Source organism: Dendrobium catenatum, unplaced genomic scaffold (assembly GCF_001605985.2).
Source record: "Dendrobium catenatum unplaced genomic scaffold, ASM160598v2 fragScaff_scaffold_1056, whole genome shotgun sequence".
Taxonomy (NCBI): domain Eukaryota; kingdom Viridiplantae; phylum Streptophyta; class Magnoliopsida; order Asparagales; family Orchidaceae; genus Dendrobium; species Dendrobium catenatum.
This window is the reverse complement of record NW_021319518.1, coordinates 3,699,671-3,717,422: the sequence shown is the minus strand read 5'-3', so window position 1 is coordinate 3,717,422 and position 17,752 is coordinate 3,699,671. Positions and strand designations below refer to the sequence as shown.

The 17,752-nt window shown below is 34.9% G+C and overlaps 2 protein-coding genes across 2 annotated transcripts in view; one reads left to right on the top strand and one right to left on the bottom strand.

The window, feature by feature from the left end:
* The window catches only part of LOC110108757 (nucleolar complex protein 3 homolog), a 32,887-nt gene extending 31,376 nt beyond the window's left edge, over positions 1-1,511 (bottom strand). The window contains exons 1-2 of the mRNA XM_020839525.2: positions 1,029-1,511; positions 707-876 (exon numbers count right to left, since the gene is read on the bottom strand). Of these exons, the coding sequence (XP_020695184.2) occupies positions 707-876; positions 1,029-1,183 (325 nt within the window). The 5' untranslated portion in view covers positions 1,184-1,511. The remainder of the gene's footprint in view (positions 1-706; positions 877-1,028) is intronic.
* A 6,008-nt stretch (positions 1,512-7,519) lies between these two features.
* The window catches only part of LOC110108782 (protein ACTIVITY OF BC1 COMPLEX KINASE 8, chloroplastic), a 30,347-nt gene continuing 20,114 nt past the window's right edge, over positions 7,520-17,752 (top strand). Inside the window, exons 1-2 of the mRNA XM_020839573.2 lie at positions 7,520-8,097; positions 12,234-12,369. Of these exons, the coding sequence (XP_020695232.1) occupies positions 7,630-8,097; positions 12,234-12,369 (604 nt within the window). The 5' untranslated portion in view covers positions 7,520-7,629. The remainder of the gene's footprint in view (positions 8,098-12,233; positions 12,370-17,752) is intronic.

The following is a 17,752-nucleotide window of genomic DNA, read 5'->3' as shown; positions in this document are numbered from 1 at the left end:
ATTCACCTTTGTTGAATATCCTCTTCTAATAAAAACATTTTTGATCTTCATCCTTAATGAACATCACTTGAACTAAATCTTTATTATTCTTATCTCTTTATTTGGCTAATTTATACATATATATTTAGCCCTCCTTAGTATATAATCTAAGGTAAAAATAATTAAAAGCTAAGATCTTTACATCACATGTTTCTTTCTTAGACTCCTTACGGGCCACTTTATATATTTCTCAATTATCAGAGTTTTTACACCTAAACCAATTTTTTGTAAAAAAAAATTGATCTTTTATCTTTTCTTACACATTTTAATTTCACCACTAATGCTGAGATGTTCTTTAGGACTACTTGTAAGCACCTAAAGATGCTGGAGTTTATGTAAGATGAGTTTCTTGCAAGCAGTTTGAGAGGAGGCTTGCATGTCATGGTTCAAATTCCATGAATTTTGAGATAAAAACCAAAACTATGCCTTAGTAAGATGAACAATCAATCCATAATTTTTATTGGCAAAACAGATTCATTCCTCTTGAACAGTTGAACCAGAAACATTCTGGCAACATAAAAAAAAATAAGATGAACAAGGAGTTAACCAAGCCAATTGAATAATGAGAAATAAGCTTACACGATAACCAAAATTAGAAACTAAATGTACGTCTTACCTTTCCCAACGAGCAATAACAATAAATAAATAAACAACGCTGGTTTACTACCTGTTCTGTAACACAACTCTCCTTCTAAAGTTTTGATGGGCAGAGCATCCACTCGGTCTACTTGAAGGCCCTCTTCCTCCTTCGATTTCTTCAAAGATGCTTTCTTTTTCTTCTTCTCATAAAGTGCTTCTAGCTCGTCTTCCTTGTAATCAGCAACTCGAGTGACATGCCTTCGATAAAAAATTCAGAACCAATTAGACAGACAGCAATAAAATAATTACAATAACTAGAGCGTAACTGACCGCCGAAATAATTCCGTTGCAATACGTTTAGCCAAAAACTAAAATTAAAAGGGAACTCTTTCATGCCAATAGATTCGCACCTGTTAATCAAATTAGTGTCAAGCTTTGAGAGGAAGCCAGCGTATTCAATATTTTTGTTCACAAAATCTAAATCCTCCTCAGAAACCTCAATTTCTTCATCTGGGATATCCGGCGGAAGCTGCGGTGGAAGAATTACCTTCTTCTTCTTCCCCATTTCAGCTCCAAAATCAGGATTTATGCAGTATTTATGCTAAATCCTACCGAACGGGATTTCAGCAACCGGTCAATCTCACGGCAGAATAAATCCACCGTTTCCCTCTTTTTGCCGTAAATTCCAGATTTACTAAATCCTGGAATTCAGTGGATTTACCGGATTCGGCCGAAGAAGCGCGCGAGAGGGACAAAGATAATGCCTTTACAGAGAGCGAGCTCCCGTCGTTACTTCCGATCCAACATGAAGAACGCCGTCGAAATGTCGTGACTTCCGATCCGACAGGAAGGGAACGACGTCGAAGGAGCCGAATAAGCGACTCGTACAAAACACGAGCAACGAAGGCGAACAGCAACGAAGAAATATTCGACAGAAAAAGCAAACCCTAGACGCCTCCCAAGATTGGGAATATATTAAATTAAATCTAATTTTTAAATTATAAATTAACTAATTAATATAAGTAAGTAGTTTTTTTCCCTTTTTGGGTTTTCCACGTAAAAACTTTTGGTGTTCACTCCTCTTTTCTGTTTGTGTGTTAAACTTACGTGCAACGCTCGGACGCGAATTTAGAAACTCTACCGCCGCGTATTTTCTGACACGCAACAAAAGTAATTATGATTAATAATATAACTCTAGAGATATAATTATTTATTTCAAACGGAGAGATGAATTAGTTCTTATTGTAGACAAGTATATCAAATATATCACTATAATAAAGGAGCACTTTATCATTAGACAATCAACAACATTCATGCTTGAGGTAGAAGGAAGCTCTGAAAGGCATGAAGTAGATATTGAGCAGCAAGCTTGCAGTTGCAGGGATTGGCAAGTGATTGGGATTATGTGTATTTATGTTGTTGAAATAAACACTTATTATGGCACATTTATGTGAATGAGCATTATCTTATTTTTTAAAATTATAAGGGATTACCCCACATTCATTAAATGAAAAGAAGTATAACAAAATCCTCCAAATGAGGCATCCACAAAAGGAAAAATGAAAGGAAAAAAAATAACACTTAGAGGTTGTACACAACAACCTAAAAATGGACAAAAAGACTAAAAATAAAAACAAGAAGGCGAAACACCCACAGAACTTAAGAAAAGCAAACTCTGTTATAAAAATTTCCGTCACAAGAAAAACCCCATCATGTTGCCAAGGCTACGGGCCATCCTAAAGAGGCACCACAAACACAAGTATAAAAAGTAGTCCCAAAACAAATAAGATTTTGACCGAGCTTAACAAAATTTCCAGGGAGCATAAGAGTGAAAGTTGAGGGATGCAATAGTAAAAATTCATACAGCAAGAGAGCGCATAAGATTCGAAAAAGCCTAATGCCTCCAAGGTTGCCAAAACTAACGATGACCATCCCTAAAGAGGAAGGAAGGCTGTCACATCCTTGTCCATAAGAAAATCCCAGCATGCAATAGAAACATGATTAGCAAGAATCCAAGGCTCCAACAACAACACCCACAAATTCTAGAAACTCTAGAGAAGAAATGAAGCATGGCCAGATAGAAGCAAAGCCAAAAAAATCAAAACTTTGCTTAAAATAAGAGTCTTAAACAAGTATCATGATTTTTCTAACCATAAATCTTAGCTTTAATAGCTCTTTTAATCAAAGGCAGAATAATATTCAAACAATAATGGGAATGACTATACCTTATGCTATTGTGCTCACACCAAATGTAGTAGATGGTAGCACAAATGGCCAAATAATAGTAACATTTAGTGTTCATAGAGAGCCTATGATCACCATTGATGCCATTATAAACCTAGAAGATGTTAGTTCTAATAGGAAAATGTTAGCACCCGAAAAAAAACAGCTTTTATAATGCTAAAAGAAAATTCACATTTGTAAAAAATGCTGGAGACATATTCTTCACAGTTGTTATAAAGTAAGCAAATAAGATTAACAGAAATATTTCTAAAAATAAGTTATTCAACTAGTTTAAGCCCATCCACCAAGGCAAGCTAAGCAAAAACAAAGAATATCATGCAATATCTTTTATGCCAAATAAATTTATACCAATTAACCTCTTTTGAACTTTGAAAAAAAAATTGAAAGGAAGCTTTTAACAGTAGGGTTTTCAGTATTGCACTTAAAGGGAAAGGGGGTTCAAAATCAACATTATCATTATTACTAGTAGAAATAGAGATACATAGAGAAGGGTAAAATGACTAAGGCAAAGACCAATTCCCATTAGAAATAGAGAGCAGGGAGAGAAGGGAGACCAAGAGGCCTAACCAATAATTAATGGAGATCTAAAAACTTAAAATAAATAAAGAAAAGAACATCATAAATGCAAGCTTGATAGAAGAGACAAAGGACATGGGGAAAACTCTATGAAGCATCTTATTCAAAAGGAATCTTCTAGAGACAGTATCAAAAGCTTTAAAAATGCTAAACTTAGCATGGAAGAATTTAGACTTGGCAAGAGAGTTAAATTTAGATAGAATATCAGAAGAAAGAATAATATCATTAATAAAAATTTTACCATTAATAAAGCCAAATTAACTAAGGTGAATAATGTAGAACTTTACAGATTTAAACCTTAAAGCTAAGATTTTGACAAGATTTTTATAAAAAGTGTTACTTAAAGAAATAAGTCAAATTTTTTTAATATGGGAGGCATGAAGCCCTTTGGGAATAAGAGCAAGAGCAATATATTTATCTTTTTTAGGAAGAAAGGGAGTGAGATAGAAGTGCTTAATAACTGTACAAACCTTATATATATTACTAATAATAGGCCAATATTTTTTGCAAACGTCAAAGGTGAAACCATTCGGGTTAGGAGTAGATGAGTTAGGGCTATAGAAGATAACTCTTTTAACATCATCATAAGTAATTGGAGCAATAAAGTCAGAGAGAAGATGAGCAGGGTGAGAAGAGCTAGTAGGGATATTACCTTGGAAGAGAAGATATTGGGAAGTATAGTTAAACAACTTAGTAAAATGAGTGATGAAAACATGACTGATATCAGTAGGAGAAGGAAAACTCCCATCAATAATAGTAATATTTTTATAACATTATAATTTTTGTCTCACCCTAATTTTACAGTAAAGAAATTTTAAAAAAAAAATCATCCTTACCCTGTATAAGCCGCTCAGCCTTGGCCCTTTGGATAATCCCAGATGTCAAGAAATCATGATGAAAATAGAGCTTATCATTAATATATTTAAGTTGATAATTAAGAGGAAGATAAGGAATTTCCATTGAGAAAATTCAAATATTATTTTTGTTGAAATTGTAACTCAAAAACTTTAGAAGCAACAAGAGAAGAGGAAGACTAGTTCTTAGACTTAATCTCCCTTTTGAGATTATAAAAAAAAATATTATACCAAATATTAATACGGTCCCCATTATTGATCATAGAAATAAAAGAGAAAAGGATTTTTCAATAGTCATGATAATTAAGCCAAAAATTTTTAAACAAGAATCTATGCTTCGTAGTCACATTATTGTTAAAATCTAAAAGCAGAGAAGATTAATCAGAATATAAGGGGCTTTCCACTTTATAAAGGAAAACAAGAAAATACTCAAGCTACAGTTCATTCACCAGCACTTTGTCGAGTTTAATATGAATATGATAATCAACCCTCTAATTATGCCATGTGTACAACAAAATCAAAAGATGTCAAATCATCAAGACCATTCAATAATATCATATTATTAAAGGTCCAAAGCTTAATGACAACCACAAGAAGCCCTCTAGATTTATCATTGGGATACTTGCAACAATTAAAATCGCCTAAAATAGCCGAAGGTTTGGAGATATTAGCTCCGATCCTTATAAGCTTGCTGCCATAGTAAATCTCTATCACATAGAGGCTTAGAAGTGGATGAGCATTACCATGTAAAGTATTTGTTATCAAGATTTGCTACATATTAGTTTTATATATAACTTTGTTCTTGTAACTACAAATATAACATATATTGGTCTATGATACTGTAGTATCAACTCTTCCAGAGAAGAGTAAGTGGACGATAGTTAGTGATATTGTTCAAATTGGTGTTGCTAGCCCAGTGCATCCTATAAGTTGGCAAAGAAAAAAGGAGGATAAAAAGCTTCATGGATAGCCAAAAAAAAAAAAAAGAGCCAAAGAGTTCATAATTATTGTTAGTGCAGATGTTGGGGCATCACAAGAACACTTGTAAGAATCTACTAGATTAAATCCACAATAGCTAGAGGTTGGCATTTCCTCATATTATTTAGAACTAATATATGCAGACTTTGGATTTAGAGTAAAGATATTGGTCCGAAAGGGAGGAAATGAAGAGTTCATTTGGAAGGCAAAGCTGAAAGAAAACAATTCCTTTTTTTGGCAAGTTATAACTTTAGATGTAATCATTGTAAATTACATCGACAAATGACTTAATCCGAAAGCCCTTTAATTCAAATGAATGTCTTTAGCTCATTTTTTATAATACAATATTGTTTGAACAAAGTCATAGAAAGATAAACTATTTACACCTTCTCACATTAAAACAATAACAAAAGATTAAGAAAAAAGAGATTATAAGAGCCGTAAAATTAGTGTCCTCCAATCACTGCTCCACTCATTTGAAGTGAAAAAGATAATGTGAGTCTGGCCACTAGCATGCCTGATTTAAAGTTGGTTGAACATTCTCTCTTTCAGAGACATCCTACAAAACCGATGAATTGGAAATTCTTTCTTTAAGAGATTGACATTATGCAATAAAAAATGCAACTTTAGAGATGGAGCATCTTCCGCTTCCTCATAAGATAAACATTCCAGCAAAAAAAGTTATGAAGACCATTATATTATTAAAAAAGTACATTTTTCTATAATTTGTCACTTGAACATCATTAGCGATAAAGAACAAGGTGATATATACTCAACAATTCTACACATAATTTATTTAGTCATTCTTCTAATAACGTAAATAATATCAGAAAACAGACTCATCCATCTTAGCAATTTTATTATAATGATATCATAGTGTTGCAATCACTTACTAATAATTGCTTCAAAATTTGTTGGTGCAATTTACGTTTTTGAGAATTTGATTTTCTTAAATGATTTATACATCAAGTTAAATATCTATAAGGACTTTGAGAAAATTTTAACTCATTTATAAATTGAAAAAAAGGACAAAATCTACAATCAGCAAATTAAATGTTCTTTAAAATTTTCCCCATTAAATGAAAGTATTTTGTTCTAAAAAGTTCATGGAGATAAAGCATGATGCCATCAACATATAAAAAATATATAAGTTTTTTTTTTGTTCATTTGTTTGATTTCAAAATTTGTTTGAATTAAAAAATTCATATTTTAAATATCTAGCCTTCATCATCTTTTACACCCGCATTTAAAATTTGTGTGAAGAAGTTACTTCTTATATAGTACAAATTTTCTAAGGAGAAGTTTCTTGAAGGCCTTTCTAAATATTTGGGACGAAGCTAGGCTACAATCATTCAAAATATTCAAAAATAAACTATTTGACAATCCCCCCTCCTCCATGATTGTCCAAGACTTGTTCCAAGTTTCAAGTTTACATTTGAGGAGTATGTAATCATGCATAAAATTTTATAAAAAAAGTGTCAGTGATTTCAAGGTTTTGTTTGTGACCTGGGTTAGGGTCAACCCGGATCTGAAACGGGTCGGGTTTTAATTCAACAAATCAACCCGTTTTAAAAAATGGGCCAGGTTCGGGTTGACCCAGCAACCTGAAATTGACCCGAAATGACACGAAAACTCCTATTTGATCCGAAAATCCGAGATTGACACTTTTTTTTACCCGAAAACTAGCAATTTTGATCAACTTCGGGTCATTTATGTCGGGTCGGGTTTGGGTCCGAAAACCGAACCCGTTTTAAAAAACGGATCTGATTTGGGTTGACCCGAATAGTATCGAGTCAATTCCAGGTTCGACCTGAACCCAACCCGTTGACCCAAATTGACACCCCTACTTTTTTACTACTTCTTAAAACATCTTTGTTGTTAAAAAATAAAAAAAAATATATTAAAAAACTGTTTTAAAAAACAATAAAAAAAACGTCCAAACAAGGCCTAAGCTTGAACTCTTACCTCTATTAATTCAACTTGTGAACTTTAAAGAGTAATTCGAGCCGGTTGGACTAAATTAATCTCTCACACACACACATATATATATATATATATATTATTCGTAAATTGATGCTAAACCCAATAAATTAATAAGTTGAATGCCAACAAATATTTTACATACTCGACTTAATAAGAGACAAAAAAACATTTAAGTGTTCTCGCAACCCTTTAAATGCCACGTGGCATCATAGCAGCCACCTCTCTAGCAAACCTTCTTATATCCCTTTGTGTATGCCAGCCCTTCACAAACATTCTCTTCTTGCTCATTTCCTCGATTCGTCCCCGCCTAAATTGAGATAAAAGGGTTGGCGCCGCCTTGACGCAACACTAGGCAGTTTACGGGCGACTTCCGGTGATGTCAGCGTTGGCCGCGGGACCTCTCGTCGGCAATACCTCTTCCGCCCACGACTGTCTCATCTGCCTGAGCTGTGCGCGCATTCCTCCGATAAGGTCCGATCTCCGGTTTCCCCGTCGGCGGAGGATTTCGTCTCGGGTTTTGATACGATCTGTTCGGGAGCAGAGGTTACCGGTAACCGAGGGGCCGAAGGAAGAAGAAAAGGAGGTGAAGTTGGTGAATGGCTACAGCTGGAATGGAAATGGAAGCGTTCCGGGGATTGAAGTAGCGGAGAGGAATGCGAATGGAAACCTAGATGCTTATCTGAAAGCCAATGGGGCGGAAAATGGGAGTTTGGTGAAATATGCTGGTGGGAGTGAAGCGGCTGCTGAAGAAGTGGACGGTGCGACTGCGGAGAAGAAGAGAAAGAAGAGGGTGGAGGAAATCGGAAAAGAAGATGCATGGTTTAAGAACCCTCAGGAGAAGCAGGTGGGAAGAGTAAATGGTTTCTTGATTTAACTACCTTTCGCTGTCCGGATTCTGTTCACCATGGAGTAAATTTTTGCGAAGCAATTTAGGGGTTTTTTTGGGTTTATTGATTTTTAGATGTCAGTGACTTAGTGGTATCATGATTTCAATATTATTTTCCTAATGCTTTATGTTTGGTTTTGTGTTCAGTTAATCTGACATCTAGATATCGCCCATTAGATCTTTGCAAACATGCACTGAAATACCCTTATACACAATTACACATTTGCTATTCAAGGATACCAACAAACCGTATGCTTGATATTTGCAAATAGCATAGTAGCGCAACATCCGTTAAGGAATCAAACTTACGAGCAAAATTTGATGTCAACATTGCCTGCCCTTCTCTGAAGGATCCAACTCATTATATAGAAAAGAGTCGGTATCATACAAGATAACGATTAAGTTGTGAATGCGCTCTATTAGATTTTGTCCTAAATAGTTAGCAAATAAGTATCTGCAGCCATATGAATTAATTTTACAATTTTCTAGACATAATTCATTCAGAGAAATTGATCCTGTAATTAATGCATATTATTCTTTTCCTTATTATGCATGTCTGTTGATATCTCCTCTCAAATTGTTTCCAATGTGTCAAAAAGCTTCAATTTGGTCACAACTCACAAGAAATTGATGTATTTGTCGTGTCATTATCTTTGTAAATATGTCCGTAATATATAGGTTTATAGCTATGTGATGAATGATCCGAGCATTGAGAGCTTCTTGAATTCATTGACAGGCAACTTCAATATGTTTTGTTTGCCCATGATTAATCTGGTTGATAATAATTTGGATAGCACTCAGTATTGTTTGCATGTAGTGGAAAGCCATATAATCTATGAACATGCTGCATGATGCTCATTTGTAATTGATGATTTAGAGACATCTATTTTTTACTCTTTAATGAGATCAAGGAATCCCAAAAAAACTTACACCACTCTTTGTTCTAGCGGCAAGTATAATGACACCTAGTCCAATTCTCATCACCATATCTCCTAAGATGAAGAGAACATCTAAGTGGAAAGAACAAACCACGACTTCATGTCCCAATTAGTATAAAATGATTGTATGTATGTGAACCAAATGTTAGTAATGAGAATTTTAAATATTTGGTCAATTAATTGTCATCTGGTTTATGCTGCCTACTAATTGTCTCTCTTTATACAGTGGGATAAGAGAGAAGATCACATTCCTCGCTATTATACTTTGTTTACTTCTAATGGAGCATCCTTACGGGAGAATTTTTGTGGTTAGTCAAAGTAATCAAATATAGTGTATACTTACATTGATTTAGAAAAATACTAGAGGAATCAATGTAAACTTCCACACTCAAGAAGTAAGGGTATGAAAATTCATCATATGAAATGTGGCCTGAAGATGCTGTAGATGGCTAATTATAGCCAATTTTGTTCCAATTATAGTTATGTCATTGATATAAATAAGAGAAGAGCAATCACATTGGATGTCTCACAAAGTAATAAGAAGAAGAGAAATCCCATTGGATGTCTTACAAAGTAATAATACTGAGTCATATTGGTTTTGTTTAAAAGAGAAACATAGTAGTGAATGCTTTAATTTGCACAATTCCATAGGATAATAGGCAAAAAACACCTTGTGGAAGGGCCATTTAAATTTCTTTATTGTCATCACTATGAAGAAATGCATTTTTTATATTCATTTGGTGAGGTGAAGTGGGCATCCTTGTGAAGCAGTAATCAAGATAGTCATTAAGTCATTTATTATAATTATTGTTGTTATAGTAGCAAACATTTATTCATATTTAATCCGGTTACAAGGACTACCAAATGTGCCTTGTGCCAATCCAGGGTACCATTATAGTGAAATTTGATCGAGTAAACCCATTTGCATCCTTTGGCTTTAATATTTTAATGAAAGTCAACAATCTCCCATGTATGATTGGTATCAAAAGATTGAAGTTTTTTAGCCATTGCCTCTTTACTAGACTTTGAATAGCATGAAATAATGGGGATTGAGGCCAATGTAATGTGAAAGGCTTACTAATTTGGAGGATGAGAGCTTCTTGAAGATTGGCTTGGAGCAATGATTGAGTTTTTGCTAGCATGCTTACACGGCGGATCAACTTGCACAAGCTCACGCTGCGGGTTTGATAAAAAAACAACAAATTTGTTTGTTTTTTTGTCTTAGTATTGCTTTGATATCATGGAAAATAATATTGGATACACAAAATTGCTTTCCCTCTTCTTGAGGGTTTTATTCATTATATAGAAAAGATTCGACATCATATAAGATAATGATTGAGTGATTTTCCCTATCAACATTTATCCTAAATGGGAATCAAATAAATATTTACAGCCATATATGTATACAAATTTCTAGCCATAATTTACAGAGTAATTAATCTGATAATTAATGTGTATATTCTTTTCCGTAATCTGCATATTCCTTTAACACAAACAGCCCGTTCAATCTGAAATTGCCTAGTTTGTATGTATAGTTCACTGCTATATATACATTTTGAAATATTGTAAATGTATATGACTTTTTCCATTCATGAGCGGTTATGCAATAGGTTTTTTTTGTTGGCAATGCTATGTTGCGAAGTTAATCGGCCATTATTCTCATATGGATTGACAAGTTCCTAAAACTAGAGGTGGTGAAGGGTAAGTATGGATTTTACCCCCCAGGTTTCTTCCACCATAAAAAATGGTGATGTGCCAAACTTCTGAAATGCAAATCAACTAAAGAGGCGTTGTCAAATGAGTCCAGGCTTATATTTATGGGAGCTAGAAATACACCCTCAATGAAAGTCACTGTATAAATGCGTTTATAACCATGCAGGAGAAATAGACATGGGTAGGAAAAAAAAATTCAAGACAAGTTGAACATCTTCTCTTGGTATTGTTTTGTACGAGATAAAATATACCTTTAACGGACATCAATTTCCAAACTTGTTCGAAAGCATGCAAGAGAATTAGTGGCTTGTTTGGAAAAATTGCACGACATTGTAACCAGTATTCTTTATAATAGAAAGCTTGAAAGCTTAACCTCCTGCTAACAACAAATAAACTCCGGAAAAAGGCCCCCAGGGCTTGTTTCTGTTTATTGTAAATTTTAATGCAATTTATCCAGATTGGAATATCATCTGAAAGTTCATGCAATCTGTTCATCGTTGTTTCTTTGTTTTAGGTTCATTTTGTCACAATTTTAAGTGCTATTAAGAATGATAGAGAGTGAGTCTATTATTTTTGTTTCTTTAATCTTAGGGGCTGTTTGGTGTGCGGATTTAGGCGGATTTAAGGCCGGATTTGGGCGAAATCCAGCCAAACGGCCCAAAATGCAAATCCAAATCTCACGGCAAAAGAAATCCTCCGTGGACGGAAAATTCCGCCGATTCGCTCTAAATCCCTGATTTCCGAAAGCCTTTGGTAATTGGTTCGGCGGATTTACGGGATTTGGCCGAAGAAGCGCGCGAAAGGGAGAAAGTTACCTTCACAGCAAGCGAGCTCCCGTTGTTGCTTCAGATAAAAAAATGTCGTAACTTCCGATCCAACAGGAAGGTAATGTAGTCGAAGGAGCAAAGTAGAACAACGACGATGAAGAACTCTTGAAAATTTTAGGTGCGAAGGAACAAAGAACAAAAAGTTGAAATGCAGGGAAATCGAACACAAGATGGTCATACAACATCTAACCTCGATGATTCTTTATGAATCATTTTAGTTTGCTGCATATACACATACATTCCTATTGACGAACTCATGAATTCATGTATGCATGAACGTTTTCTTTATGACTGTCCATTTATATACCATCAAATGGATTGGTTTTTTGGTCAATTCAAAGCTGCATGGTAAAAACATAGCAATTTAAGCTTTTATGTTTTACTTATATTTTTATGCACATACCCTTGAACATTTGAGTTTGAAAGTTGTGTGGACAGATAATAATTTCGATACTGCAATATATCACCTTTCGCTTGTTAATGAATTTTCTTTTACCAATCTATGGTTCTGACCCCATGTTGTGGGATAAAGGCTAGATGTTGTTGTTATTGTTGTTGTACCAATCTATGGTTCTAACTTGAAATTTGTACCTTAATTATCTTTTTGCATGAGCAGGTCTCTGTTGCTCCTGGTGGGCGCTGGAACAGATTTAAAACGTATTCTACAATCCAAAGAACCTTGGAGATTTGGGGGTTTGTTTTTGCATTTATTTTCAAGGCTTGGCTGAACAACCAGAAGTTCTCTTATCGTGGTAGGTTTGTCAGAAATTATGGAAGGATCACCCTTCATCATTATTATGATCATCATTTGCTTTATTATTAATTATTCAGAGTTGACTTTTATGAATTCTCATTTTTGTAATTATTTTTACTGAGTATTGCACAAGGTGTTATTATTTCTAGTACTTTATGCAATTCTTTGTGCACTTTCTATTGGTCCACGCATTTTCTTTTAGCTGTGATAAGCAAAATGTCACACCGTGTAGTAGATGTTGATTGATTTGAAGTTTTAGTTAACTTTATCATTTTCCTTCTTCAAGTAAGTTCTACGATAATGAAGTTTGAATTACAGTTGACACCCACTCCTCTTGAATCCCTTGTGACTGCTAAATAGGTTATGAATTCTTTAGCGAACCTGTTATAGCAACTTAATTTTCACTCTAGAGAGTGACATGTAATGAATGTTCAGTACCATTTCTTCAGTAAATTTAGCCTCTTCAAATCATTCTTATTGGGAACACTTCATTGTTTTTCTTGTAAGTTGATTTATATTCATACGGAGACATCTTTTCAAGTATCTAAATGTCTAGGCTTTGGTATAATTTCATCTGACACCATTTTTGAGTTAATATATCTTGTTATTGATCGTTTTGTTTATTGATTTACAAGACTATTTCGGACCTTTGTTCCATTTGCCTGTTAAAATTTCCTGATATCTTTTTTTTTTTTTTTGGATTCTATTGAGCATGTTTGTATTTTTTTCAAGATAAGGGCTCATGCTATAAAATGGTGCACAATATAAGAATATTATGCTAATAGAAATATTGTAAGAAGAATAATTACTATTGCATATTCGACAACCCTGTCAGGATCATGACAGGGAAGGAATGAAGGATTGCCTAAATGATGCAAACAAATGGGTTGTAAACCTTTAATTTTATATGATTCATCATTGACAAACTTTCCTTCACACCTAGATGGTGGCCTATATGATCGGTTTACTCACTTTCAGTAAAATTTCTGCTCCACTCAAATTTACAGGTAGATCATGCAAATTGTAGTAGGAGATGCATGCTTGCATCAGCTCTTACCAAAGCCTTCAATTTTACATATTGCCTAATAATATTTGAATTTGAACTTCAAAGTATTTGTATGAGTTGCATGTGGTCAACTTTTTTTTTAATGCTTAGTTTATAACTAAAAAATGATATGAGTATGATGATGACAATTATGAAGAGTTACTATATAAAAAGAGAAATATGTAAGGCAAAATAAAGATAGCACGATGCCCAAGAATCAATCATAAAAAAAAAACTGCTTATTTAGATCGCCTTACTTTATGCCTGGCCACAACAAGGGAATGCCGATTTTTTTTTCTTTCTCTGGCCTTTTGTAGTAAATATGATTTGAAATCTCGTATCCATTAGAAAGTCATTGCTCATAATGCTTCCTTTAGAATTATGAGATTGTTGTTAATCATAATCATGGACTTGTTCACAAATAGGAGGGAGATGAGGAACATCAAGAATAGGAGGATCAATATTCATGATGTTGCATGAAAATGATATTGATATCATTTGTATAGGGATATCGGGGGCAACCCCAATATACTTAGAATCCAAAGGAAAGATTAGTTTCAAATTCTTAGTGCAAACCTAAACAGATGAAGCAGTCACAACCATTGTGGGAGAAAGAATGAATTGAACATTTAATTATGTTTCTTGTGCTTGAACTTTTGATTTACTTAAATTTAGATTGGCTTTTAAACTTTTAAGAGTAATTGTGGTCAAAGATCTTGTGGAATGAGCAATTGAGGGGGATGCCTTCAAATTCCACGTTTTGACCATATCAATAAGACAATGAGCCAATCCACTCCTCATTTTCAAGCCAAGAAGTAATATCTATTTTTCACCATAAATTTGGCTACGAATCATCTAGAAAGCAAGCAATAACAATATCCACTTATAAGTGTTTACCATATATAGACTCTAAGGAGTATAAAATGGATTGATTAATGATAATATTATAATGATATGATGAGTTTTAGTTAGTCCAATTGAATATTCCCTAGCTAAGCATAAATCTGGCATGAATTTGCGAATGACATCCAAATTTGGGTGACAATGAAGAATTTGCCACCTATATTAGAATAAGTGTGTGGTCTAGCAAGCTTGGATATCTCATTAGAGAAAAAGAATGCAAAGTTTCCTTGAAGTGTAGGTGCTTATATTGTGCTGGAACTAAGTTTTGATGAAAGTATAAAGGGAAATGAATGAAAGGAGAGTGATGCAATCTCTATTTTGACAACTCACCCACAACATTTTTTGAGCAATGAGAAATTAAAGTTGTATTATTATATGATATTTGGTGTAGCCGCCGCCCTGCACTACAGCTGCACGAAGAACTACACAAAGCAATGGAACAGTAACAAGTGCTGTAAAAGCTATGAGCAAATTTCTATCCTCCTCTGGTAGCAAAACGGGGAAGATAATAACAGCAATCCCAAAATTACTCTAAGAAAAAAAAAGAAAATACTGAAAATAACAAAAGCATAGCAGTAAACGGTTAGCGGCAGAAGTCGTGCCATGTGGCTGAGCTGGCACAAGTCTTCTAATAAAGCTAATAGGTAATATCTTAATAGGTATTATGTAATATCAGGTGCTACCCGCATCAATATTAAAGTTGGTGGCAGAGCCTTCAAGACTATAGAAGCAAAAAAAAGTTGCCGCAATGGTGTTTGAATTTGAGGAGCCATCAAAATCCTTGTGATTGCCAACGAGGAGACAACAGTGAAGGAATTGGGATTCAAGAGTGGGAAACTTGACTTGTGTTGCCCGATAGAGGTGAGGGCATGACAATAAAGTTCTGCAGTGAGGATATGTAAAAGCCTCCGAAGGGGAGAGTGGAAATCAATAAAGGAGAAAGATTCTAGTAGCCATTAGGAGTCTGCGAAACAACCTCTATGCTCCCGTGAAAGTGGATGTGCTCCCCATGCACGGATGTGAGGCATAACAGGTGGTGCAAAGCTTGCACAAGAGCGAAGGATGTGTATACAATCTCACACACATGCCACATGAAAGAGAAGGATGCATAGGAAAACTTGCACATATGCTCAAATGAGACTGGCTTGAGTGCCCTACGCTTGCAAGCGCCGTTGCACGTGAGCACCAGGAGTGAAGGGGCAGTGAAGACTCTGGAGTTGGAGGGGTGGTGTTTTAGGCAGTTTTATGTATTTGGCCTACTTTGTTATGTGGTTTAGTTCTAAGAAGGTATCTTGGATGGGCCTTAAAAATACAATGTTTGCTGCAATATTTAAGCTAGGTAGTTAATGCTGTACATGGTCTGGGCCTTGGAATTGTAATTGATTTTATTTCTCTTATGGTTCATTTTAATCCCAATGTCCTTGAGTCATATTTGGATGTAGATATAATTGTATGGTATAATACTTTTATATATTATATCTTATTTTGTTGTTCTTTCTTTTCCCCATCGTCATCTTTTATAAGAAAACACCTAAAAAAAAGGAAAATCAATAGTATAGCAATAAGAGCACTATAAACAAATAATCTAAAACTTTTATGCTCCCATTTCCCCACTTCATCTCCTCCTATATAAAGATAGTTGATATTCTCCGTGAAGCTAGAAATTAAGACTAACATATCTTTTTATTCATATGTTTTTTTCCCCTTAGTATTCCAAGTTTCTTAAATTTTGCCTTCTTGAAACTTTTTTGGAATTTATAAAAGCCCGTAGTAAGCATTTGTAACTATTGTCCAAGTTTGTGGCTTGGTAATATTGTGTTAAATATTATCAATCTTGGCTAATAATTAGTTTTTAATGATAAAGTTTAGCTTAACCTAATTTTAAATGCTTTACTTTTTAACTTTTTGATGTTTGGTTGACCATTGAAGTAAAACAAAGTAAATTCACAAGGTATTCGGAACTCCCGCCTCAGTTCATTTTTCGCGTAAACTAAACCCGCTCAAATCAAGCGAGAAAGGAATTCACTCGGTGGTAGCTTATTCGGCTCTTTCGTTCTTACTCAACATTACTCCTTCGGAGGCCTTCGTTTGTGTAAAACGGACTCTCATGCTCTCTCTTGCTCATCCCCTGCCTCCCGCTCAGCCTGTACAAATACGTGTCCGACGGCATGTCTGACTACGCTCTTGTAAGACTATTGCAAGACCTGCTCACCTCCACACATGACATCAGAAGCTTAACAGCTGCTCCCGTCGATCTCTTGTTCGGATTCTTACGCGCGAACAAGACTTCCAAACCTGAAGCCGATCCTGCACTGTCCAACTCCGGCTTCGACTCCCGTTGCATTCAACTTCGTTGCTTTCATGCGGAGTCGATCTCTGCTCGGGAGCCGCACCTCTACCGTTGCGTTCGACTTCATTGCGTGCGGACAAAGCCGTTCGACTTCATCGTCGTTCAACTTTATTGCGTGTGGATGATTCTTCCAATTCACTCGTTGCCTACGGGAAGGTTTGGATGAGATGCTACTTTGCTCCGAGGTATGCATTTCCACTTATGAGCAACGCATTATATGCTAGTCCGTGCGGGAACCTGGAGTTGCAGGAGGGCCAAACCATCTCGTGCGGGAACCTGGAGTCGTAAGGTGTGTCTTCTGTATTTGAGAATAGGCACACTAGGTGCTCGATTGAATGTCTCATCCTTTGTTTTTATTTTACTCTATATACATCCAACCAAACAAAAAAAATAGTTATACTGCATTCACTTTATAGACAACAAGACAGCCTTATGCATTTGCTTTACACTGCATTCACTTTATAACCAACCAAACATCCCTCAAGTGAATGGGCAATTTACAAAAAAAAAAAAAAACCCAAAATAAAATTTACATGTCTGTTCCTTAGGGTATTTTCAGCTGAACAGCCAGAAGTACCACTCAAATTAGGGCTGCAAGCGAACCAAACGTTCGACGAGCTACTCGTTGTTAAGTTCGATTAAAGCTCGTTTGTGATCGTTTAATTAGCTAAACAAACAAACTTGAACAATATTTTAAATACTCGATTCTTAAATAAACAAACTTGAACACTATTGTGTTCGGCTCGTTTATGTTCGTGAACAACATCATTTGAAGTTCGTGAACAAGCTCGATAAGAAGCTTGATTCGTGTTCGATTTTGAACTCGTGAATAAGCTAGATAAAAATAATTAACATTTGACTATAAAATTAATAAATATAAATAATCATTGCCTTTATTACATAGACAATTGCTTTTATTATAAATGTGTTTGTTCATAGATATGTTCATGAACGTATTTATTTGATAGTTAAAAAAATTTGTTAAATATGTTTGCGAACAAGCTCGATAAGCACTAAACGAACATGAACTGAACATGAACCGAACATGAACACTCATTTATTTAGATGAACCAAACATGAACA